We start from the raw sequence: 26,470 nt of genomic DNA, 5'->3' as shown, positions 1-26,470 counted from the left end.
ATGTGGAATTCTGCCTATTGACTTGTGAGTAATTTGGCAAATAGCAGGGCATGAGCAAAAAGAGACCTTATCTCTGGCAACAGCATTGGCAAAAACACCAAAATAAATGAGTATCTTTTTCATCCAGAATTATAGCTGTACAATGGGTTAACATTCAATTTTGGTTTTCTAGGCTTTGGTGTAATACATCCATCTGGAAAAAAAGTATTCAGATCTCTTACTTAGGTAAAAGTACAAACACCACACTGTGAAATTACTCCACTACAAGTAAAAGTCCTGCATTCAAAACTTACTGAAGTAAAAGCACAAAAGTATCAGCATCAAAATGTACTTAAAGTATCAAAAGTAAAAGTACTCATTATGCAGAATGGACCCACTCAGATTGTTTTATGTATTCCTGATATATAATTGGATTATTGATGCATTTATGTACGCAGTGTCTTAATTTTGTAAAGATAGGGCTCATTTTAACTACTTAATATACTGTTTTAAGGTTACATTTTTAAAAGTGTCTAATCACTTTAAATTTATCTTGTTATTATGTTACATCTCGACCTGAAAAGTAACTAAAGCTGGCAGCTAAATTTGTTGAGTAAGAAGTACAATATTTGCCTCCAAATGTAGTGGAGTAGAAGTATAAAGTTAAATAAAATTGTACTTAAGTTTGGTACTTGTGTAAATGTACTTACTTACATTCCACCACTGAATCCATCCGTGAGAAATTCTTCTGAATCAAACGGTGGATTATGAAGATATATTTTCGGATTTATGAAAACTGTTTGGATAATGAGATCAAAGAAATATAACACTGCAGAAAATGATTTCGTTTAGTAACTTTATGGATATTTAAAAATGAACACATTTTCAAAAAGAAGGCACAACCTTTGTGCTTTACATGCAGCAGGTTTTTCTGATCACCTCCACTTCTCCTCTTCCCCTCGTCAGGATTATCTTGAGATGTGTGGGGTCTGATCCCCACCACTGACAATGTGCTGCTCTCTCCAGAAACATCTTTCTCGCGTTAGGCTTCCAGTGAGAGTACAATGGCGACTGATACATTAGTTATGAATGTAAAGACTCAGAGAGCGAGGGAAAGAAAGTGTGGCAGGCGTTGGAGGGGTTGGGGCTGAGACGAAAAAGCAGAAGACGAGTGAAGTGGAGCACCGAGCCTCCATCTTTATGTTATTCTCTCTGTGCGCCATGTTTCTGTCCTTTTGACCCTCCGCGCTGAAGCAATCTTCATGCAAGTTTAGTGAGAGGTTACTGGGGCACGTCTTGCAGGAATCGACTCAATATAATTTTTGTTAGCAGGGCAGGATTTACTGTACCACCGGAATAAGACTTGTGTGCTGCTTGTGCTACAGTCACCATGGAGATTTTGTTTGGGCTCATGACAGAGTTGGTGTGATCGTCTCACTGCAGATCTGTCATTCAGTCTGTCAGCAGGGCTCCAAACACAATAGTCCCTTCTTGGGAAATATGGCTGACATCTGAAAAATTCCTCCCAGCAACAACAGCAACAAAGATGGTAATTATAAGATAAGGACACACAGTCTACATTCATTCAGTAATGGAGCCCTGCATGCATGCACATGTAGATCCAGAAAGTATATTCAAGTTGAGTCAGGATTCGTGATTGCATCTGTTTGTGTTCCACTAAGCAAGGGAGCACAATGAGCTGCATCTGAATATTTATAACACGCTTCTGATGTTAATTGAAAGCAGCCACACATTGTCAAGGACATCTCTCTCTTTCCAATTGATGCCTTGTGTTCCCTTGTGCGAGGGGATGGGTGAATGACATTGGAGTGATCAAAAATAGCACACTGGCTTTGCATCTGGACATAGTTGTCACATCCTGATTTGCGGAAACTGGAACGCTTTCTTGTACAGACAGCTAATATTGGACCAAAGTATGGATATACCATGTATACAAAATTAAAATAATGAATGAAAATTTTTAAGACAAAAACACTGAACAGATCAGTCAGGATCCACCTGCTTCAAATGAGGTCAGCCCATTAAATGGCCATTCTCAGTTGTTATCTAGCTTAAAGAATTGAGGTGGTACGTCCTGACTCTAAAACTCTGATTCCAAAAAAAGTTGTGACATTTCCTGATCTTTTTTTGGCATATATTCATTTAAAAACTATCAAAATAAAATACCAATTGCCCATAAAGTTGGAATAATTTTGTTTTCAGACACAATCCTCTATTAGTTGTGGTTTCATTTCCATTGTGATCTGTTTGGAAGAGGTTGATTAATAAAGTTTTGAGAAGATATACAATTTTTCTGTCAAGGATAAATCACATTGTCACAATCATTAAGAGGTAAAAAATATATATATTTTATTCCAACTTTATGAGCAACCGTGTATATTTAATATTCAAACTTTTGTTTTTGTAAATATACACTCTGAATCCTGAATTTGGTGCATTCTCTTTTTATTTACGATTTGCACAGCATCTTGACTCTACTGGGATGTGGATTGTGCCTCCTAATTGGCTCATTAGGTTGTTATCATCTATTGATGAGCTGGATCACTGCAGGTTCAGTATTGTTAGGCAGCGATCTCTAGTGGTCGTTGTTCTTTTGGCGGGAGCAAAGGAGGAAGTCAGGTGATGTAGTATAAAGAGCAACAAAGTCCACACAGGCAAAAAATTATGTGAGGATTTCTTGCCTTTTTTTCCACCTGTTGTATGTCATTGTAAATTGAATAACCTCAGATGTTTAATAATTGGTCAGACAAAACAAGCATCACATTATAATGAAAAATAACAATAGTGTGCACATGAAATCCATAGACTGTATTAAAGTAATGGATGGATTGACTCACATCTGAATCCAGCCTTAAGTGGCCATTTAGCTCTTCCACATTGGCTTCATTTTTCAGCACTGCTGTTGCTGCATACAAAGAAAGCAGGACAGGCAGTTCACATCCTGAATTCTGCAAGCTTCCAATAATGTAATGATGCAAATAGTAGTTTAGACCAACAAGGTATTTGTCAAGCAGATATACCCCTCATGGTACCATGGCTACTTCTGGATTAGTTTTTCTCCTGACAACATTGAACATAACCCCATTTTCTTATTTAAAAAAATGGGGTGTTGCAAAAATGTCACAATGTTTACAGCAGGCAACAGCAAATATGTGTATAATAAATCCTTTTGGAAAAACAAGCATTATTCTGTGTCATTTGATCTTGCAATTTAGGGTGGAGCTGTTATTTTTTGTTCTGTATTCAGTGTACCACTCCTTTTTATTTCTCACAGTTTAATAAGCTTACACCTTCTTCTAAGTGAAACTGAAAAATGTATCTTGTCGTTGCTATTATTGCAATCATGAGCAACCAAAATAAAAATGGGAGCATAAAAGCATTTTAAAAATGCAGGAGGCCTTGAGCGGCACTCTACCAACCATCCTTATGTAATGATTTTTACATTAAAATGACCCACTGATGATAAGAGCTTGTCATGCATCAGTCACCGCTGCTGCCGATATCGGAAGCAGAAACTTTGTCATGGGGTTTAGTAGTGGATTGACGTCCCTTGGTGGTAAAAAGCAAAAAGGATTTTCTCCCAGCAGTGTTCGCTGTCAATGTAGAGGAGACTGATCTCCCAACTCAAACTGGGGCATGATGAATTAGTAAAAGCAGCTTGGATGGGCTTTTAAAGGCTCCCCGGCTCACCCGGGGTCCTCTGTGTCACCTCAAGAGAGTCATGCTGCTGCCGCCATCTAGCTAACAAGCCACCACCACTCATGTTTTAACTCCACAGAGCTGCAGGAATAAGAGAAATGGAAGAGAATGGGAGAGTAGGGAGAGAGAGAGAGATAAAGGCAGAGAGAGTTTTTTTTTCCTTGAGAAGTTTTAGTGCTCAACTGAGGAGAGAAACCCCTTTATGAATATTTCTTCCACTGCCAGAGCAGTTTCAAATTAATTAAGAATGTTGTGGGATCCTGATAGAGGTAAATGTAGAACAGGAAACCAAAATGACTCCTTATAGCTCCTGTTGTGTGAAATTAAAGAGATCAGTGGTGAAAATAGCAAAATAAATCTACTTAGATGTTATAGTTTAATACAGATATACTTGTTCTTTACCTGAGAGTTTTCATTTTATTTCATTGTATGTTGTTTACATGTACACTCTCGACTAAATTTCTGAAGGAAATAATATATGTTTACTTCACTTCATTTGACACATGATGCATTGTTATGGATCATTCTACCAGACAGAATATAAAGTAGCAGACACGGCCCACGCCCACTGTTTGAAGCTGGGATAGGCAGGGTTTTTAGTTCTTTCGGAAAGAACTCCATAATAATCTTTCGGTTTATAGTAATTGAAGTGTTCTGAGGGAAAATTAGACTTCAGAACCTCCTCTTGGCTCTGAAAATAGAAAATCTTGCTCATGACTGGTGACAGGTCATTTCAGAAGTCCTTTTCATACTGCGTTTGCGTAAAAGTGCCGCAAAAGTGGCAAGCGTTGCCATTATTTTCACTTCGGACATTCATACTGATTCTGTAACAGTGTAATATTGGCATCCATTCACATTGCAATATGAAATTGTGGAATGAAGTGGGAGGAGACAGTAGTGCAGTGATGGGGAACAACTGCCCGTTGTGTTGTTTCACGCTATAGAGATTCTACAGACTCAAGCAAAGTTGTTCTGCGTTTTGAGCAACATAATAAACATGATCCAATTACTTTCGGTCTCAAGTGAGAGGCGTGTTTCTGATGATATGCTCCACTTCCTTTTTTTTACCCGGGTGTTGTTTGCACAAATAACTTACATCACATATTTTCCGCCCTGCCGGCTCCGCTGGTTCACATTGATCCCGTCTCGAACGGTCTCGCCATTGTAACGCCTCTGTTACTACCTCCGAAGGCGGTACAGAGCCGGGATCACTTGGTCCCCCCATTACGGCTCTGGGACGTTCAATTGAAGAGAAAACGTCACAGAGGCGTACATATTGCGTCTTGAAATGGCACAGTGGCTGTTCTAGACCAGTTTTACTGTGGGGGCCAAGCAGGGGCCAGTGTTTAATCAGAGGGGCACATTAAAAAATGGCAAAGATTATATTTAAGTATTCAAACCCTTTATATTAGCTTATTTAAAAATCTAATCTAATCTAATCTAAGTTTACTTGGAAGATATATATACATTGATTGAAACAATGAGACTTACCAACAATAATAATTACTAACTATTTTTGTTCGACAATGACATTTCTCATTTTTTCTTCACAATTACTTTTTTTTATTTTGAAAGCGCAGTACAGTGAGAATGATCTTTTTTATATATATATATACACAAGCTTTTATTGCACAATTCAACTATTATACAATATACACATTCTGGGTTCCTTTTGTGTACAATGAGATATTGTTTGAACAAAAAATAAGTAAAAATTGTTCCGTCGTTCATCGTTATAAATTGATCATTTTATTATTAATTTGACACAGGGGCCACAGCAGGGGCCAAAGGCTTCTTCACAGGGGCAGAGGCCCCTGTAGGCCCCTGTGTAGAACCGCCACTGAAATGGCAGTCTCTAACATCAGGATCACGGTGACTGAGATTGATGGCGATAAGTTCTTGTACAGGTCATATGAAGTGCATGCAAATTCCAGAAAACAGCTTTAAGTGAGGCTAATTGCTCATAAACCGACTAGTGTATTTCATGTATCATCAACCAATTGTGTTGGACCTTGTGAGCAAAATTAGCTCCATGAATTCATGCTTTTGTAAACTATTCAAATGTTAGGTTCTCTAATGTTCTATGAAATCTGAAGTTGTAAGCCCAAGGCTGCTTCCATTTCCACTACAAACCTCACAGATTTCACTGGATAGTTTGCTGTGTGAAAATCTGTCAGATCTGACACCTTTAGAATTCTCACAAAAAATATTCTCTAACAGAATTTTTATGGGGAATATCAAGTCTACATATATTAATTATTCAAAATTATTCATCAAATATTTCTTAATTTAAAAAAAAACGAACGGGTTATCTTGAGAGAGACATAATATTCAAATATATGTATACCTGATACATATTCCTGCTAACAAGTGTTAAAATTACATTGAGATCTCAGAGCTTCTTCCACAGCTAAGAAAGAAACAGATGAACAATGATTAAAAGAAAAGAGAGACAAAAAGTTTTGATTGGAGTAAGTGTGTGTGTGTGTGTGTGTGTGTGTGTGTGTGTGTGTGTGTTTCATATTCAGATTAAAGCGATATTTTACTTTTAAGAATAATGTAATTCTATTAATTAGACTAGTTGACATTCTAGTGGTCTGTGAATGACAGACAGATTAAAAGTTTTTCCATTAACTACCTGAACTTTTATTTTAACACTCGCATAGAGCAATTAGGAAACTCTTGACTCCCCTATCCTCCCTTTCCTCTTTTTAAAGTAACTCTTCCCATTCATCCTCCAGGGGAAACAGCGCATGTGATTAAATCTCTGCCCTGCCAATTAATTCATGGCTTCATAAATATACAAATGTGCTATCAAACTGGAACTAGATCATCCGGGAGAGTCGGGGGAGCTCTCAGTCTACTCACTGTTGTATACTACTCTATAAATTATCCAGCTGTTGGCACGCTGCGCTCCTCTAAACAATGCCACACATCATCAAGTCTCAGTAAATCATCAAAATACGCACATCCCATTATTAAGCATGTGGTACCAAAGGAATAGCATCCTGCTGGCTTTACTCGCAGAGATAAATACTGACTCAAACGTTCATTAAATGTACTTGGAAGGTTGAGGGCAAAAGAGAAACTAAATTTAGTAAATTCTGTCAGCATCAGTGTTGTGGGTTTTACTTGTTTGGTTCCACTGTGCCCAAAATTAATTTGTACTTGTGCTCTATTTAATTACTTAAAGGAGTACTTCAGTGTTTTTAAAGTGGGGTTGTATGAGGTACTTATCCACAGTACTGCTGAGGAGAGCAACAAATGAAGCTAACCACCTGAAGAAAGGCCTGCCTAAAGAAGTTCAAGTGCATGTTATATTTGGAATAATAATGAAGCTGTTATGGAAGCTCTCTTCAAAGCCACCAGACTCCATTGGCAAAAACAATAATTTTCCTTCACTTCATCATTACATGAATGTATATGTCTGGAGACGTCCCTGCTCCCTGCTACCATAATAACAACAATGGCAGACTACATCGTCTGTCTACAAATGTTGCTCCTGGCTTTGCGAGCCTGCGTTAGCATCCAAATACAACACGAAAAACACATTTGTTCTGCTCATCTTGAACGCAATGGCGATTACATTCTTATTAACACTGAACGCAAGATGTTAATGGTAGACCTTGTTGCTCGCTAACGCTAGGCCATATCAATCACATTGCAGTTAAACAAATAATATAAAATTATTTAAATTGACTGAATGATTGACAATTTAGTTGGTCTTGTTGGTCAGATATTCCCTCCCCCAGCCCCTGACGTAAGTGGTTCGTGGTTCGAGACCAGCAAGGAGTTGGTGCCGCTCTGGAACCAGTTTTCCTTGCTTAGAGCCAGTTCTTTGGTAGTCGAAAGGCGAAGAACTGGTTCAAGATTAGGCACCGGCTCCGAACTGGCCCTGGAACTGCCTTGGTCGCAAAGGGGTATAAGTGTCTAAAGGAACATGTACACTGGTAGCCAAAGTAGGTTTCTTTAATCTATGACAACAATCTTTCCTTTCAAACCTTCATGTTTTTTGTTTCAGATCCAAATAAGCTTGCGTGAATAGCTTTTGTAAAGATCATACTGGCCACATACAATGACAAATGGCCCTTATAAATAAATACTCAAAAGCATTTGCATTCAGTGTGTCACCTTGTTTCACAAGTCTTCTTCAGTCTTCTTAACTTAAAGTTAAAACTAATTAAGACTTATTTTAATAATGTAATTATATCAGACCAAGATTTAAATTATACCAGAGGTATGCTGTTTTATATCTCAGACCTGCTGCCTTGTCTGTCTTCACTACAACAACTGCAGAACTAATTGAACAGTGTTGACTCCTTAATCTGCTTGAACAGGTGTTCCTCCGGTGTATCTCGCTTGGGTTATGTAATAATGGGCCTTCCAATATGCAGTGTGAAGCTGCGGAACATTGAGGTGACATTAAATCAGATTTTGTCCCATTAGGCGTCTCTCTGATGGCCCGAGAGTTTTGATGAGCTGTTTGGAGTTCTGCCAGACACCACGATCCTGAGAGAGGAGAGCGAGGAGAGAGAATGTCATTTTACTTTATTACAAACTCCACTGTGAGAAACAGTCAAGCATTTCTTCAATGCCTCATACAGAGTCCCTCTCTCTCCCTCTTTATCTAAAAACCAATCTGTTATTCACTGTTCTGTTACAACAAATATGTTAAACACTGAATCATATTGAATAGACCATATAAAATGCAGTCACCCTGTCTGGTAACATTTAGCATAAACACTTGTAAGATGACTGCACGCGAATCTATACAGTGCTGTATGTCTTTGTGTCTCTATCTGTATTACATGTACTGGTTAGAGAGCAGGAAGGACAGAGACAGTATTCACTTAGAGCAAATTAAGGAAATGTGACTAGCACTAATGAAATTCACGTGTTTCTGCCTCTAAACTCAATTAGCAGAGTGAAAAGTATGACTCAGTTATTGTTCTTTTTAAAAATACAGCAGACATTTTAAGAGACACAGCATGCATACCCATAGCATAAGACATAGGTTATGTTGTGATCTAGAACATATTGCTGTCATTTTATCCTCTCACCATTTACCAGCATTGTTGTGGACAGTAGGAGTATGCATGCATAATTTCATAGATCCTAGCTTACCTTACTTACACCATTCATACATTTGGAAAAAAAAACTCATCACATTTTCTTAAATTAGACTTCACACATTTTACTGTAATACAAATATTATATAGAAGCTTTAAACATTGCACATTGATATCAAATCTGTTATGTTTTCAATGCATTTGTGCAAATTGAGCTTCATCCCACATGCTTAAACTTATCCAGGGAACTGAGCTGGAAGAACAGTTTAAAGCCAAATTCAAAGCAAAATATATATTTGGGAGAATAGATTTACTACTTTTTAATTTTCATGAGTTGCATTAGTGGACACAATCAAGTGCCAGGTGTGTAGCTTTCCTTACAAAACTAAAGATGAATTGATTCTGCTATCAAAGCCTGATATAGTTTATTCCTCTGTGCCATAGGGAACCATTGTTGTCCAGAATCTATTAAAAAGACACAGCTGCACTAGTACTCCTTTTAAACCAACATGGAATGGGTTTACTTCTTGTTCACACACCTTTTGATCAAAAATAAATTGGTTCAGAAATCAGAAAAGTTGGTTTCCAGCTGGAACCTACACACAGCAGGTTTTCCTTGAAGTGTGAACAGTTATAATGCCATGGAGCAGTCAGATATGGCAGGACAGGCTAGTACATGTTGGTTTTGGTATTGCCATGGGTTTTGTTGACAGCATAGTCTGTATAAAATATGGACATAATCCACTGTAAAGCTCAGTGCGGTGTCTTCAACCGTTGCCATCTTGACTCCAACTAACGCCTGGCCAATCTAAAAACAGAAAGAACCACCAGGTGGACCGTGGGTGGAGCTGAGGTGGGCTGCAAGTCTGCTTGCTGAAACAGGATCCCTGTGATAACACTCACCTGTCACTCAAAGCGGCCAAATCCTTAATTTTGCATAACTTTAAGCCTAAAAAAATAAATTAATATAATAGAACACATGTTTTTTTCCCCGTCCCAGGTCATAAACATGTATATTTCTGCTGTAAAGTTGGACTTTGGGGGTCGACAGCTTTTGGAGCCAGTCTTATCCATAAAATTTCCACCTCCCAATGTGTAGGATTAGAGAGACAGATGTCAGGGTCAGCTGGAGACATTTTCAGATTTTCATCCTGCCCAGTATATGTAAGAATCCATATGTCTTTTAGCTTGAGAAGGTATCTACTAGCTCACTCACATTGGCTCAAAGTTTCCTCCTGACATTCACACAAATTTTGTCTGCTTTTTCTTGACTGACGGTAATTGTGGACATAAAGGTCAGAGACTTTGACCTGCACGCACACACACGAACACACACATGTCCTTATCCATCACCCAGAACATCCCATGTGTGTGAGGTAATTGGTTCCATGGTGAGTCAAACCTAATTGGTGTGTAGCTGTCAATAGTGCAGGTATTTCAAGGCAGTAACCCGGAGCCAATATTAGAGATAGAAAGACAGGGAATAAAATACAGCTGGAAACCCCACACAGGCTCAGAGTTATTGAAAGAGCAGAGCTCAGAGTGGTGCTGTTTATCTGTTAATTTGTTTTTCACTGTCCCCTTCACTGCTGTTTTCCATTTCTCTTAGAGCTCACTGGCCAGCTGTGTGTCCAAATTGGCTTGGTAGGGTAGAAATTCACGCACAAAAGGTTACACAAGGAAACAAACAAGCAGGCTGAAGGGATTGTGTAAAGCCTACAATTACGTTCGAGGCACTAATGGTGAGATTTGCATCCTCTTAAATTGAGCATTGCTGCAGTGGACTTGAGATAAGCCTCCAACCGATGCTGCCACGCTAATTTAACACCGTAGAAAAGTAGAGGCTGTCGTCTACCTGCTTTTGGAGGAAGCTTATTTAAATGGAAACAACACATGACGTAGAGTTTGGGTTTCTGTACTGCTGTCGTTACATTTGCTGTTGTTTGAGAGAAACTTTCCCATTCGTCTCCATCTGAACACCAAACATGAGATTCAGCTCACAGCTGCTCTCTGTATTGCCTTTTTCTCGATGCTGCTGATGTTCAAATGGCTTTTTCATGGTTCTGTTTTTAGGCCGTGCTTCCTTTATAATCCAACTGCCACTTAAATTGTGGAAGTAAATCAATTAACTAAAACTGTTCTGTACTCTAATTTTTTGTTCCATTCAGAGATAGATTTCACTGATAGTGGTCTTCATGCAGGAATATACAACAAATATCCTTTTATTTTAGTTTTGTCTCCACAATCATTATATATTTTTGTTAATACCAGTTGATGCAATGGAAGTTTTAACTTTCAGGAAAAATTATTTAGGTTAGATCATTTTATGTTTTATCTGGCTTTTTGAATTTCCTGTAACACCACTTCTGACACTCTTGAAAAAACAGATTTTTCTTCCATGTGCCAGTATTTGCACATGACGCAACACCTGCCCTTATATAGTGTTTAGGGGCGTTATCTATGCTAATAAACAACATGATCAAGTGGGATTCATTCTTCAGCACACATGGGTGAGAGCAGATTTGAATAGCTGAAAACATTTGGAGTTGACTTAAAGACTCTTATATTTCATCTTAACAGAAAATTAAGAGAAAACATCAGAGAAACTTAAGAGAATGTTGCTGTCTGAGGCCCAGTGTTTCCATCAATGAATGTGCATTTTGAAGATTTGTATGAGAAAAGAAAAGCTTGATGGAAACACCAAAATTTGATAAAACTTTCGAAAAAGGGCATAAAAGTTTTTAAGCTTGCTTGAGGTGGTTTTTGTCTTTTTCAAAAAATTGTTAGAACGCTAAATGGGAGATAGAAACAATTAAGTAAGTTCTGATGATGTGAGCATTTAACTCACATGACTGATCAGCTGTTTCCACTCTGTCTCATGACAAGCTGACATGAAAGAACAAATATCCATTAATTTATTCATTCGTTCTCCTTAACCCTTTATCCGCACTGGGGTCGCGGGGGGCTGGAGCCGATCCCAGCTGACATTGGGCGAGAGGCGAGATACACCCTGGACAGGTCACCAGACTATCAAAGGGCTAGCACATAGAGACAAACAATCACACTCTCATACACGGATCGTGTATCCGGAGAACCTGGAGAGAACCCACGCTGACACGGGGAGAACATGCGCCCAATTTAATCCAAATTTCTAAAGACTTCTCTCCATTTTCTCTCGTTCGTGGCCAAAGTTGTAGCAGAAATCTCTTTTTTCTTTTTTCTCACTTGCTCAATCTCTACTTCTTCAACTGTCTACTGACAGATTAGCCTACAGCAATACATTACACTGCCATCTTCCGACCAAAGTACGTTTATGCAGCTTTGTTTATTCGCTCTAAACCAGTTGAAACGTCCCTAATTCGCATTTTCTTTAATATGACATTTCAAAAATTTCGCTTCAAAATTTGTTTCGACTTTAATGGGAACACGGCTAGTGTGTTCCTCTTTGGATGATCATTTGATGATGATGCTCAACAAGTTTTCAGTTAATTGATCAGTTGGTTGCTGTTATAAGCTGTTCGGTTCAGAACAAAACTAGGCCCATATGCAGGTTAACAGCTCAACAAGTGACTATTTGCAGTGGAGTTATCACATCATGATTGTTTTTTTAGCAAACTTTTAAAGGCACAATGAAGTGTGTGGCAGAAAATCATGAATGGAAATGAGAATCTGTCATTTCAAAGCAGGATTAATGGTTAATGTTTGTTTACATTGTGAAATAAAATGACTGTAGGGTCAGTGATGCTCTCTTGTAAATAGTTTTATGTGCATGTCAGTCTGAATCAGCAGCTAAGTGTAAATCATAATTACTACAATCCAATAACAATAACAGTAAAAAAATACAGACTATCATCACTGTCAAGTAGTGCCTCTTTATCTAAATTATGACAGTTATGTATGTTTTATTCTTGCTGAAATTGTTGTATTATAGCCTCTTCTCCCTTTCTCACTCCTGCAGTGATGGATGGGCGGATCGTTACGAAGTCGTGGAGGGTTTTGAGCAGGAAGCAGAGGGAGGAATCACCATGAAGCTGCAATCAGCGGTGGTGAATACCTTTGATGATTACTACCTGAAGCTGCGTCTGGATTCCAACACCAGGAACCCCTGGTTCTCCGAGTTCTGGCAGTACCGCTTCCAGTGCCGCCTCCCCGGCCACCCACAGGAGAACAAGAACTACAAGAAAGTCTGCACCGGTGGGTGAAGACAAAAAAAAGTTCTATATTTGTTTTATTAATAGGAGCATTGTCCTCTATTATTTAATCTTGCCGTGAGTGAGAGTAGACCAGAGTGCAAAACTCATGAATAATAACAAAAACTGTTTATTTCTCTCTGTTTATTTCTCTCCCTGAATATTCTCTCCCTTTGCTCCCAAAGGTGATCATGGTAAACTGTGTTCTCAGCATGTTAATGGCATTTAAATTCAAAATGATTCACAACAAATCCAATCAAATAGGAAAAAGTAGTCAAATGAACAATGCAATCAAAATGACATTAAATTAAATTGCTCGGCATGCTTTTAATCAACTGATAATAAAATCAATTAGTGGTTTGTGATGGCTGTTACTATCTCAGAGCAGTCATTGCTGCTTTTCTACTTTCTCTGTATCACACTTTTATATATCTCTTTTATTCCAAAGACCTTCAAGGTGGTAAGTGCATTTTTATTGCCACTACTATGGTGATGATTTGATCAGAATTGCACCTGCACTCTGTGAGCATTTGACTCCTCAGAGACAGGAAGAGTTTGACTGATGCTTTCTTTAACACAGCACTCTCTGTAATGTCTCGAAACTGCAATTTCGTAAAACTGTGAGACGTCTCGGTCCAGACAGTCTCAGGCTCTCGGCCAGAGAGAGGATTGCATTAGTCAAACTCTGATGTTGAACACAGGGCTTGTTTATACTGTTTGAGGAATAACAGGAAAATGGCCTTACACTTTAAAAATCTGCACAGAGGAATGGCTCACCCCGGCACACATTGTTCACCAAAAGGCTGAAACACCTGGAAAAAATGCTGTTTTGAAAACGATCACACACACTACTGTATGTGCATGTTGGAAAAAGAAAACTAAGTCCTTAACTTTGAAAAGAAATATCTTCATACAAGGATGCAAAAAATGACACATTTTCTGCCTTTATTTACCATTTTTCAAAACATTGAGGTGTGACTGTGGAACAGCGCCTTTAGAGGCCAGATGGGATTTTGTTCTCCACATCTGTTTCCTATTGAGCTTTTGGACATCATGTTGTGATTTCCTTGTATGCTAAAATATTTTTGCTGCAAAAGGAGGTTCTGCTTTGCAATAGATTCTCCGTGTCTGGTTCTAATTTAATCATGCAGTGTAGAAAACACAATGTTCTGACAGTGTAACTGCAGTTGTAATATGGCACAAAGAGTCCTGTCAACTAAAAATGACTTCCCCCTACAACAAAACTGCAATGCCAAGTACGTTTCAAGGGAATTTATCTGGGATTAAGTTTGTTTTTTATGTATCAGAGATAAGTTTCTAATAAGAGAACACATAAGGAGGAGGTTGGGGTGGGTGGGTCAGACTTTCATCCAGAAGGCCGCTGTTATTGTCTCATGTGAAACCTGAAACCCCCTGAAATCATGAACATAACCTATTTAAAGGAACAGTTCACCCCCCCAAAAAATCAAAAATACATATTTTTCCTCTTACCTGGAGTGCTATTTATCAATACAGATTGTTTTGGTGTGAGTTGCAGAGTTTTGGAGATATTTATCCAAATATGATGTTTTTCAAATATATTTTTGGGGCTTTGAGGACCACAAGTGCCATCAAGTTCCATTATATTTGAGATAAGGCAGACATCGCTGCGACTTATATTTCAGACTCTTGGCAACTCACACCAAAATGATCTAGATTGATAGATAGCACTACTGTAAAGGAAAGAGGAAAAAAATGTATTTTTAAGGCAAGCTGTCCCTTTAATTTACGTGCGTAACTTGCAATAAGTACACTTTATTTTTCCTAAACTTAACTAAGTACTTCTGTTTCAGTTCACAACATTAACAACATGTTAAAACAGTGACTCTAATCTGTAAGAAAATATATTTCACTTGAAACGTAATTGAGAATGCGGTCTTCGTTGTATGTGAACGTAATGTTTAGGCGGCAGGCTTGGCACAAAACACCACACACACACAAAGTTTGCTTCAATTGTAAAATATATATATATATATATATATATATATATATTTAAAAATTCTATCCTTCTGATGCCCTCTTCTTTTCCCCCTCTAACAGGAAATGAGAGTCTGCATGAAAACTATGTTCAGGATAGTAAAATGGGATTTGTCATCAATGCCATCTATGCCATGGCTCATGGCCTCCATGATATGCACCAGGAGTTGTGCCCGGGGCAGCCGGGGCTCTGTGAGGCCATGGACCCTATCGACGGCAGCAAGCTGCTGGACTACCTCCTGAAGACGTCCTTCAGAGGAGTCTCAGGAGAGGAGATTTATTTTGATCAAAACGGAGACACCCCCGGAAGGTAAGAGCATGAGGAGGTGGTAAGAATATATAAAAATGGATGTTATCAGAGCGGTTGTAATCTGTAAATTTCTCCCGTCTAACACTCTCCTACTCATTAGCACGCGTGTACATGCACACAAGTGTGCGCCAATCTTAAGCACGGAGGGATGTAATTAGTTTGGACTGGAACAGATTCAGTGGATTGTCCGCTGTGGCAGCCACTTTCATCTCTCTTCAGTCCAACAGACAGCATTTGACAGTCAGAAAACAGAGCCGTGTCATTCCTCCATCAACTAGAGGTCAGGTGAAGCGCTTTCTGGTTCAGTGTAAAAACGAGGCCACAGTGTGCAATGGCATGCGCTCGTGATGTTACACTAACAGGGTTGTAAGCTGTTTAAGTGACTTTGGATAAAAGGCTTGCTAAGCTGCCGAATCGTTATCATTAAATTACCTGTCACTCTCTCCTTCTCCCCTCCCTCTAAATCTCCCCCGTTCTTTCTCTGTTTGTGATCTTTAACGCTCCTCAGTTCTACTGTCCCCCCCTTTCTAGTCTTTTTTTCCCTTTGTCACGTACTTAACTTGTTCTTGCTCTTCCCGCATCCCTCCCTTTGTCCATCCAGGTACGACATCATGAATCTACAGGGTGTGGGTGATGGTCGCTACGACTACTCAAACGTTGGCTCCTGGCACGAGGGCATCTTAAGCATCGACGACTACAAACTGTGGATGAACAGCAGCGACATGGTCCGCTCAGTCTGCAGTGATCCCTGCTCCAAAGGACAGATCAAGGTAGGGATTAAAATCCTGCAGCGTTAAATGAACCGGTGTTAATTTGGTCTGACAAAATCAATAGTCATTACTGACTCTGGAGGCCCAAAACTATCTAAAAGTGTTAATTCAACACTGTGCCAGTGTATATAAGTAAATACGAGCAGAGCCAATTTAACATTGATTCAGCTCTAACTAGCTAATTTTCAGTACAACAAGGAGATGAGTTTGGACAGCCAGACACACACACACACACACACACACACACACACACACACACACACATACACACACACAGTGTGTGTGTTTCACAAAGTGCTTTATCAATTACGAAAACACAAGTGGGATACTTGAAGAATGCTCTTTCCAAGATGTCTCTTAACAAGACTGAGAGTCTATAGCAGTACTAGCGACTTTTTGAGGCTGTGGAGGAGTAGATCTGTGTTTCAAGGTTATGTTCATTCACATAGCAACTCAATACATTTAGGCATGTAGACATGGTGAAGATGACCTGCTGAAGTTCAAAGCGAGCATCAAAATGCGGAAGAAAGGATTTCAAAATCTGCTGATCTACTGGGATTTTCACACACAACCATCTCTAGGGTTTTCAGAGAATGGTCTGAAAAAGAAAAAAACATAAATATATGTACAAAAATGAATGGCGATGGACCAAAGTAGAAGTCCGGGCTGACCAACCAGCATTGCCATCCCTACATCCAGACCGCTGGCATGGCTATAAATACGCACAGAGAGTACAATCAGTTAGGACAGAGATAGTGTTTCCCCTGTGTGCTCAAATAACTGTTTTTTAACCTGTAACTGTGTCACTGCTCGGACTTGATGCACCATTCATGCTATAAATCTTGACGCTTCACATTTGTTCTCTTTGGTAATCGTCCAACACATCCTTTAGTTGGCAAGTAAACTTTAGGGATGTTACTGTGTCCTACATTTTGGCATCCTGCTTCATCTATTAAATATTGTGTAAAAAGGCTTCATGGTGGAGAAAATAATTTACAAGCACCTTTACTTTTTCTCAGTCTAATAAAACATAACTGAACAAGGTTTTGAATTTAAAAACAAAAACAAATCTTTGTGTTTTTAATAGTTACTCATTTGAGTTTTATTGGCCTAGAAGTTTATGTTTGCACAAGGTGGACAAATCATTTCCTGGCTTTTCACCCTATCTGGCTCAGGAGAAAGCCATAAATAATAAAATGTGGTTATGGACCCACTTTGAAGAAATGCCCTGATTTAGTTCATCTTGAGCCGATTGTTTGCAGTCTAGCTTTACACTAAGTCGCCCTGAGGGAGGGTGCATCCTCTCTCCTGGCTGCTCACGCTTCCCCCTCTATCTGCTTTGTTTCCTGCCCCACTTATCACCCTGCTTTACATATCACAGTGCTGGTAACAGCTTCTCTGGGAGCAGAATTTAAAAGCAACTGGCCTTGTTTTATAAACAGTATGTCTGGGGCTCAAGAAAAAAAAACACTGCGCCAACATACCCTCGTCTTTGATATCCCCTTGATGCTGATTATATATTTAGATGTGGTGTGCTTCTTGCCACAGTTTGATTGCTGTTGTGACCGGTTACGAAGATGTCTGTGACCCCTCATTGTTAATGTCTGGCCTCTCTGTGTGCAGGTGATTAGGAAGGGCGAGGTGAGCTGCTGTTGGATCTGCACCACATGCAAGGACAATGAGTACGTCCAGGATGAGTTTACCTGCAAAGCATGTGAGCTGGGATGGTGGCCTGATGATGACCTGGAAGGTAGGAGAAGCCAATCTACTTGTGATTTAATAAACAATGTTCATTTATGCTCATTAATTCCCTATCCCTTAAAGGCACACTATGCAGGATCTTCCTACGGAGCAATCAATGTGTGGACTCATACAAAGTAATCTTTCTCAATCGTCAATTATGACCCACTAGAAGTGTATGACAGTGTCTGTATCTGCCGAGACTCTGCCTTCTGCCTGTATTTTTTTATTTCATTTTCACTTTGCTCTCTCTGGGACATTTCTAGGTGTCAGCTCATGAGCATGAAGCCACAAAAATAGTGACACAGAGCTATAAAAAAACAAAACACTCTGCATCTTCTAACATAATTCCAGAGAAGGAATTCCGCGAGCGTCCTCGTGTAAACGGACAAAATATTTTATCGGAAGTGCCTTTCGTTTAGACGGTGACGGCGTTTTGGGGGGCTTAAAGACGCAAAAATCTGAAACCACCCTCCAAAGTGGAAAAGTTAAATACGCTCCACCGTATCGTGTCCGTCTACACGGCCAAGACGCAAAACTCTGCTCAGATCTGCTCACGTCACGTATGTGTTTACGTCACATAAATGCTCCAGTAGCATGCTACTGGCAGCTCTAATAAACTTTCCACCAAATGTACAGGATATGTACAGATAGTATTACTGAACAGAGAAGGATCTGTAATTACCTCTATCACATTTTGGATGCAGCAATTTGTCGGAGGCGAGCCAGATGGCTGTGAACGAGACCTGGGAGATCTAGTGGATGGTGGAGAACTTTGTGGAAGGAGTAGCTGATGAAAATGTGTGGCGTGAAAACTTCTGCATGCCCAAAGATGCTCTTATCGCTTTAAGTGATGCCGCCTGGCTGCATACAATTGAATTTCACGCACTTTTGCGTCACCGTGTGCACGCAGATTTCCTCCCGAAAATGCTCATCTAAACGAGGACTAAAAAGTGAAGACGCAACGCCACTTTTGTGTCTTCTGTTCAGACCGTCCTCGTGTGAACAGGGCCTAAGTCTGTGTTGGAAATACTGTAAATACAAGCTGGATTTAGTGCTGGGGTTTGTGCCCCATGTGAAAACAAAAGTCAATGTACGTATGTATAATGCCTCGCCAGGAAGTTTTTTTTTTTTAGCCTAAATTAAACAAAACTGCAGCATTGTTTTTACAACTGCAAACTGTACATGTACAATCATGGAAAAAATTATTAGACCACTTGATAGTGAATTTGGTTATTATCAAGAAAACCACAGAAAATGCCTAGATATCGACTCTTAAATTAAACTTTCATGAGCATTTTTGTTGTTATCATTATAATTCTCCAAAAAAATTTACCTTTAGTTGTACCAGGCATTAAAATTAACAAGAAGTTGAAGAAAATCTTTTTCCATCACTGTATGTATGATGATGCATGTGCTATTTTTAGAAAGCTCCACTCTGGACCTCAAACCGCTAATATGGGTCATTTTGACAAACGCTCATATGGGTCATTATGGGTGGTATTCTGTCATTTATGTTGGAGATCTTGTTGATTTTTTATATAACTTGTTTCATTGATATTAAGGCTTAAAATTATGCATAATTAAGAGCATGGCAGCTTTGATTGACTATGTACGCACTATGTCCCTGCATAGTATGCCTTTAAAAAAACCCTCACTTACATTTTTCACCATTTCATGTCTTTGCTCCTAGCTAACTTACCTTTTCCTGCTCCCTCACTGGGCTCATTTAAATCTCATAACATCAGTCTCACTCAAACAGCACAAACCTTTCCTCCTAAACTATTTTAGGCTCTTAAGAAAATCATCCTCCCCCCATAATCCCATTCACACTTCACAGTCCTACACCTCCTTTCGCTGATGCTTTTCATCATCCAGGTCCTGTGACCCTGCTCTCTTAGCTTTCTCAACCTCCACACTACTCCTTCCCTCTTCCCTGCTCTTTGCCTTGTTGTGACCCACTGGTTGTTTTGACAGCGATTTATAGAGTTGAGAGGAGCTCTCAGTTCCCAGGTGTAAAATCCTATTACTGCCATGAGAGGCTTGGGGATACATTTCAGCAGTCTGTCGAGGAAGAAATTCTCCCTTCACTCTCATTACATGTGCCTATCTGGAGAATACTAATAGAGAGAGTTGGTATCCTATTCATAGAGAGATGTTGTACTGTCCATATGTTCAGTAATTTGCACATTTAGGGCAGGAATTTTATCTTAAAATACCTTTTCTTTTCTTTTTTTTCATAATTTCATTATGGTGCTGGCTTCTCTTCAAAGTCAATGTGAATTTGCCCAGAGACCATATACAGAACCTGAGTGAGCTTTGTTTTTGAATTATTCAAAGGTCTTCCCAGACTAGATATGACAGCATAGGTTTTAGAGGAATAAGGGATTTGAGGATTGTGTAAGAACAGATACAGATAAGAGCATTTCACCTTTGCCACCCTTGTCCGTTTGCACGCAGTGCGGCGGATGCCTTGGTAAACTAAGCCGGGTGGGTGGTCAAAAGAAAAACAGCAACAGTTCACCTCAGTGTGCTTCAGACACTTCTCCCTCAAGTGTGCCTCTGTGTGCTTTTGCAGAAGTGCTTTTAAACAACATCTCAGTGTAACAGCTGCTTTACACCTTTATATTGGTACCTTTCACATCGTGTGTTGAAAATACCTACGCTTCCTGAGGCAACAAGTAAGGTTGTTTAAAAATGTCAGATTTCTCATGATTTGACATATTGGGAGTTAGCAGTGCAGACCAGTAGTGGGTTTTTCTCTGTGTAGTCGTGCTTGTGATGGCACTGACTGTAATGCTATTAGCTGCAGCATGTAATTTATGGAGTGTTAAGCTGGGGAAGTCTAGGGATGTCAGTTTTCTCCCATTAAGCTCTATAAACTTCCTCTGGGTGTTGGATGGCAGCTAGCACATCATGACAGAGTTGACACACATACCCACATGTCTGCACATACACATGTGGCATGAAATAAAAATGACAGAGAGATCTGACAGAACTGGAGCTTTGATGTATGCAAATTGGTCCTTGAGCAATTTTAGGCCATCTTGGAATACTCTGATCACTGCTGCACACCTGACCTCCCTTGTGTCTTCAAATCTGTGTTGCCCTCCTCTCTACTGTCTGCTCATTGATTCCTTTTTACCTGTTTTAACGTGCTTTTCATTCACAAAAAAGAAAAAAAAAACGACCAAGGTACCAAAAATATAGATTAATTCGATGTCTCCTCTGCTCTTTCCAGGCTGCCAGCCCCTGCCTCTGAAGTATCTTGACTGGGCGGATGTGGAGTCCATGGTGGCGGTGGCTTTTTCCTGCGTGGGCATCCTGATCACCTCCTTTGTCACCTTTGTGTTCATCCAGTACCGTGACACACCTGTGGTTAAGTCCTCGAGCAGAGAACTCTGTTATATCATCTTGGCTGGCATCTTCATGGGCTACATCTGTCCATTTACGTTAATCGCCCGTCCTACGGTTGCCTCCTGCTACTTGCAGCGGCTCCTGGTGGGCCTTTCATCTGCCATGTGCTACTCCGCCCTGGTGACCAAAACTAACCGCATTGCCCGCATACTGGCAGGCAGCAAGAAGAAAATCTGCACCAGGAAGCCCCGTTTCATGAGCGCCTGGGCCCAGGTGGTCATCGCCTTTATGCTGATCAGCGTGCAGCTAACTCTGGAGATCACACTTATTATTCTGGAGCCTCCTGAGCCCATCAAGTCCTATCCGAGCATACGTGAGGTCTATCTCATCTGTAATACTAGCAACGTAGGCATGGTGGCGCCACTGGGCTACAACGGCCTGCTAATCATGAGCTGCACCTACTATGCCTTCAAGACGCGGAACGTCCCGGCCAATTTTAATGAGGCTAAATATATTGCCTTCACAATGTACACTACCTGCATCATCTGGTTGGCCTTTGTGCCAATCTATTTTGGCTCAAACTACAAGATCATAACCACATCCTTCTCCGTCAGCCTGAGCGTAACGGTGGCACTGGGGTGCATGTTCACACCTAAAATGTACATTATCATTGCCAAACCAGAGAGGAACGTCCGAAGCGCCTTCACCACATCCGATGTGGTGCGAATGCATGTTGGAGATGGGAAGTCAGCTCAATGCGGGAGCAACAGTTTCCTCAATATGTTCCGTCGGAAGAAGCCCGGGTCTGGCAATGCCAAGTGAGTGAGCTTTTAAGTTGTTTATTTTGATAGATTCTATTTGGTAAGAGACAAAATTATAAGATAATAAAAACACTCAAATAATACAGTGGGCCCTATTTAAACAATCTATAGAGCTCGGTCTAAAGTGCATTCAGGGCGAGTCCAGATCCACTTTTTATTTTATTTTAACGGCGCATAGTGTGGGTGCAAAGTAAGGCAAAGGGGAGTTGTAATCAATCCCTTTATTAATCATAGGTGCTGTTTGGATATTACATAAAGTAAACCAATTAGCCTCATCTCGCGTTCCCTTGGTGCATTACTTTTTAAATGGATGATTTGGCATATTTGAGCAGTGGGTTTTTTGTCTCCAAAGTCTTCCAGTTCTCTGTCCCATCAACAACCCCATATGACTGCTTATGCAAATGCACCAATGAAACCTATATACTTAAGGAGAAGGAGCATTGCAGCTCCTCCCTGTGTGTGCAACCAGCAGAGCGTACGCGTGTGAACTTGCCTATGTGGTGCACCTTACTGAAGTAATGCATCACTGACTTTAGACCAGATATTTGTTGGTCAATGGTGCAAACACTTTCTGCTGCCTCAAGATGACAATACGCCAAATAGTGCGCCTGAACACTACTCATTTTTGGACCAAAATCACTAATGGGGGCAGAGATGGATGCAGCTACTTACACAATGCGGGCGCTGGGACTTAAAAGGAAACGTCGCGTTGCACTATGCACTCCTTTGCGCCAGGTGTAAGATAAGGCCCAATGAGTTTTCTAAAACTGGCATTTTTCTAAATAAATCATAAAAGGTGACCCATAGATACTTATTTTTCTCAAGAATATTTGAGTGTTTATGCTTGATGTCCAATTTTAACCTTCCAGTAACCCAATCTACGTAAAACTAAACTGGTCCATTATACAGTAAGCCATGAACACTGGTTTTTATGTCACATCCCCCTCCCCCTGAGGGGCATGAAGTATTATCAATGATACTAAGCTGAATGGAGCAGAAAACTCAGTGCGGGACATTTTGCTGTCATTGATTTAGAGCTAACAGGCCATGCTATTGTGTCAGTGATTATTAAAGTAGAGATTTCACACATCTAAACTAGATATAAGACTTGCTTATAACTTTTTTGAGATCCACAGCAGTGACACATGGACAGGTATCTAAAGTAAGGAGCGGGGCAGAGTATGAGAATGATCCCAATATGTTTACGTGTTGTCTCTCACCCTTGCTATGCGGCCTGTCTAATCTTCTAACCCCCTTTAACGTTCCAAACTGAGCAGCGTACTGTTTGCAAAGTGTCGAGGCTGGCAAGTGTTTAGGCATGGTGGTCATTCAGCTCCTTTCCTGGAGAGCTGCACTGTCAACTGAAACATATTTTTTTAATTATACACAACCAGGGGAGACATTAAGACACTCACCAGTCAGATGATCATCAGTGAGTTTGCCCAAAAGTCTTAAAGCTGAAATTCATAGAGGTGGCATTGGAAACTTATTTTTAGCTATTGCACCAAGATTTATTTCTATAGATGACATGAGGAAAGATGTAGCAAGTAACCTTTCATATTTTGGTCAGACTGGTTGAAGTGTCCGATGAATTAAAGGAATCATTTGCCTCTGTGATCCTGTCACTCCTGAGCTGGAAAAAAAAAAGTTTTTTTGACACTGCAGCCCTCCAAGAAGGAGATCTACCACCCTGCTGCTTTTGGTTTATCCTGAATTAACCTCACATTTAACTTTTCTCAGCATGAACGCCCCTCCCCTCCCCACCTCTCCGACTAATCACATTAGAGCCAGTCCTAGCTCATTCTGCACTAAACTCTGTGTCGTCTTCAGGCCAGTTCAGGCACCGACTGAAACACTGGTTCCAAATGCATGCGCCCCATTTTAACTATGTGAGCAAATAGCTAAGACCGCGTGGCTCTTAATTGAGTAAGCTCAATGTTTGAAGCAATTTGAAGCTCATAATGCTGTCTGCAGCACATTATGACTCACTATGTTTGTGAAGTGCCACAGTTGATAAATGTAATGCTCCTCAGAGCTCATGGGCGAATCCTTCAGCCAAGCTGTTAATGTCAAGTCATGTGGTTAAGAAGTATTTTAACATGCGTCAGAAATGTTGAAATGCTGCTGCTCTGTTGTGTTACGTTGCTGCTGTGTTGATGTTTTTTTTTGCAAGCACCTCCCGGTTTCCTGTGATAGTAACTTGGGTCTTTATCTCGTTCATAGTTCTAATGGCAAGTCTGTGTCATGGTCTGAATCAGGTGCAAGACACCCTCCGAGGGGGGGGAATGTGTGGCACAGACTGTCTGTGCATGTGAGGAAACAGGAAGCCGGCTTGAATCAGACGGCGGTCATCAGGCCCCTAACTAACACCCCCGACCCCCACAGCTGTGAACCCTCCACCTGCGACCTTGGCACAGAACCCCATCTCCCCCAAGAACCCCGTGGCGCTAAGCCTCTGTACAACCTGGTGGAGGAGGACGACGAGGGCGACTCGCAGCGCCCCCTCTGGACTCCGACTTGCTCTGGACAGATGCAAGAGCTGGAGTCTAATTTAGATAAGCCGGCTTCTTATTTGCCCTCTCACTTGAAGGGCTGCACCACAGAGCGCTTGCAGGGGGCTGTGGTGGACACACACAGCTCCCACGTCCCCGCACTGAATGACCACACCGCCAAGGAGGCGATCCCTGCCAACGAGCCTTTGAGCTTGACCCCCTCTCAGCTTCCTCTGGCCTCACAAGTAGGGGTTTTTGAAGAAGAGGGGTCTGAGGACGAGGAACTGGACCTCTTACACAGCTACATTTACGATGCCAAGGAGGAGGGGGAGGGGGAGGACGGGGAAGGCGAGGATTTAACTCAGAACAAGCCAACCCTGGAGGATTCCCTCGCCCTGTCGCCCCCCTCCCCCTTCAAAGACTCTGTGTGTTCGGGGGAGTCTGTCAGCGACTCCAGCCCTCCGAGCTCAGTCTACACCTCAAACATCCTCCGGGACTTCGCACACAGCTCCTCAACACTGTGAGAGCAAAACAGGCGCTGACACACACAAGTTCACACACACAAACATATACAGATACATACTGTAAACAACATTATTTTATTATCATTTTGACTTTTTGGCATTTTTCTTTTTGCTCCGTCATTTGCTTGCTTGTATTTATTACTCTGCTTTTATAAGTAAGGGGTTAATCAAAATTCTAGGTAGACAAACAGCAGGAATCATCCATGAGTGCTTACATTTCTGAAGGGCTGTCAGTGCACAAAGCCTTTCTGTAAAAATGTGAAACCGGGACGAGTGCCAAAACTAGTCAGCTCTCATGCCAAATTGTGATGAATTAAGCAACACTGAGAATCATAATAAAGGATGTAGCTGTGGTTCTTGCTATGGCGGTGCGATGAAATGGTCTGCAAGGAAGAAAAATGGAAAGACAAACACAATTCTGTGTGTATATATGAGCACTGTAAAAGCCAAACTGGCTCTAAGGACAGCAGTAGCTCAAGTGCATTTCCTGCCAGTTTTGATTAGCTCTGCTCCTCTCTGCTGCACATGTACAGGTCTGTTCATGTGTGTGGCACTCGCAGCTGCATCAAAAAAACGATTTTCGCCTTTTTTTTCATTAATTAATTTCACCTCAGCTTCCTCTCATCCGACCTCATCGCAATTTAAATATTACAAAGAGATTAATTAACAAGAAACGTGCAGTAAGTTGGTTGAATATTACTTTTTATGTGTTGCGAGATGTGCACAAAAATATTATCACTAAACTGAGATTCTGCTGAAGACTTGCGCTGTATGATATATGGATATAATGTGCCAATCAAAGTTGTTATCAACCTACATCCCTGCTTTCAGTTTTTACGATGTAGCTGATACAGGTTAGCGTGATTGTAGATGATGGCGATGTTGTTTATTCAGTTTACACTCAATCATAACCCTGAGAACAAGTTTTATGAGCATGGGACGTGATACAAGACTTTTGCTTTCCATGCCGTGTTGATATTTCTCATGTTTCTCTGAGTTTGCTGTGTCATTGTAATGAAAAACACAGTACTTGTACAAGTTCTCAAAGTTTGTAATACTGTTAAGCCATCTCTTGTTTTTCACACAGGTGGTATGTTTGTAATACTGATAAATGTTTCTATATTTAGAATGTCAACAGAAAAAAAAGAGTTTATACATTTTGAAACTGTCCTCAGATTCTTGTCACGGAGCAGTGTGTTTGGTTTTTGGGTAACTTTTAAGCTAACTTGAGTCGACTGTATCCTCTTGAAAATATTCAGTTGTAAAAGTAACCAATGATTAGTTGCTTCTTGTAATGAGATTATACATGTTTCAATTTTGCTTCAATCTTGCATTATAAACTTAAGTAGTTTACTTAAGGTTAAGTTTCTTAGTTCTTTATCTATAAGAATGCAAATTATTTCAAAGTACAAGACTATACAGTGCATAGTGCAATTGTATTGTATTTCCAAATGTTTTTAGTCAATTATAGTGTAAGTTGTT

General features: G+C 40.4%; 1 protein-coding gene across 4 annotated transcripts in view; it reads left to right on the top strand.

Annotated features, from left to right (window-relative positions):
• grm1a (glutamate receptor, metabotropic 1a) overlaps nucleotides 1-26,343 on the top strand; it is a 41,136-nt gene extending 14,793 nt beyond the window's left edge. For 2 of the 4 annotated variants that reach the window (XM_059356000.1, XM_059356001.1), the window contains 6 exons: nucleotides 12,727-12,962; nucleotides 15,038-15,284; nucleotides 15,886-16,054; nucleotides 17,678-17,804; nucleotides 21,036-21,969; nucleotides 24,196-26,343. In XM_059356000.1, coding sequence (XP_059211983.1) covers nucleotides 12,727-12,962; nucleotides 15,038-15,284; nucleotides 15,886-16,054; nucleotides 17,678-17,804; nucleotides 21,036-21,969; nucleotides 24,196-24,988 — 2,506 coding nt within the window. In that variant the 3' untranslated portion in view covers nucleotides 24,989-26,343. The remainder of the gene's footprint in view (nucleotides 1-12,726; nucleotides 12,963-15,037; nucleotides 15,285-15,885; nucleotides 16,055-17,677; nucleotides 17,805-21,035; nucleotides 21,970-24,195) is intronic. The other 2 variants (XM_059356002.1, XM_059356004.1) reach the window with 2 other exon arrangements.
• Nucleotides 26,344-26,470: the final 127 nt, after the last annotated feature.

Source organism: Centropristis striata, chromosome 18 (assembly GCF_030273125.1).
Source record: "Centropristis striata isolate RG_2023a ecotype Rhode Island chromosome 18, C.striata_1.0, whole genome shotgun sequence".
In the NCBI taxonomy this organism is placed as follows: Eukaryota; Metazoa; Chordata; class Actinopteri; order Perciformes; family Serranidae; genus Centropristis; species Centropristis striata.
The sequence above is the reverse complement of the archived record's forward strand: the minus strand, read 5'-3'. Positions and strand labels throughout refer to the sequence as shown.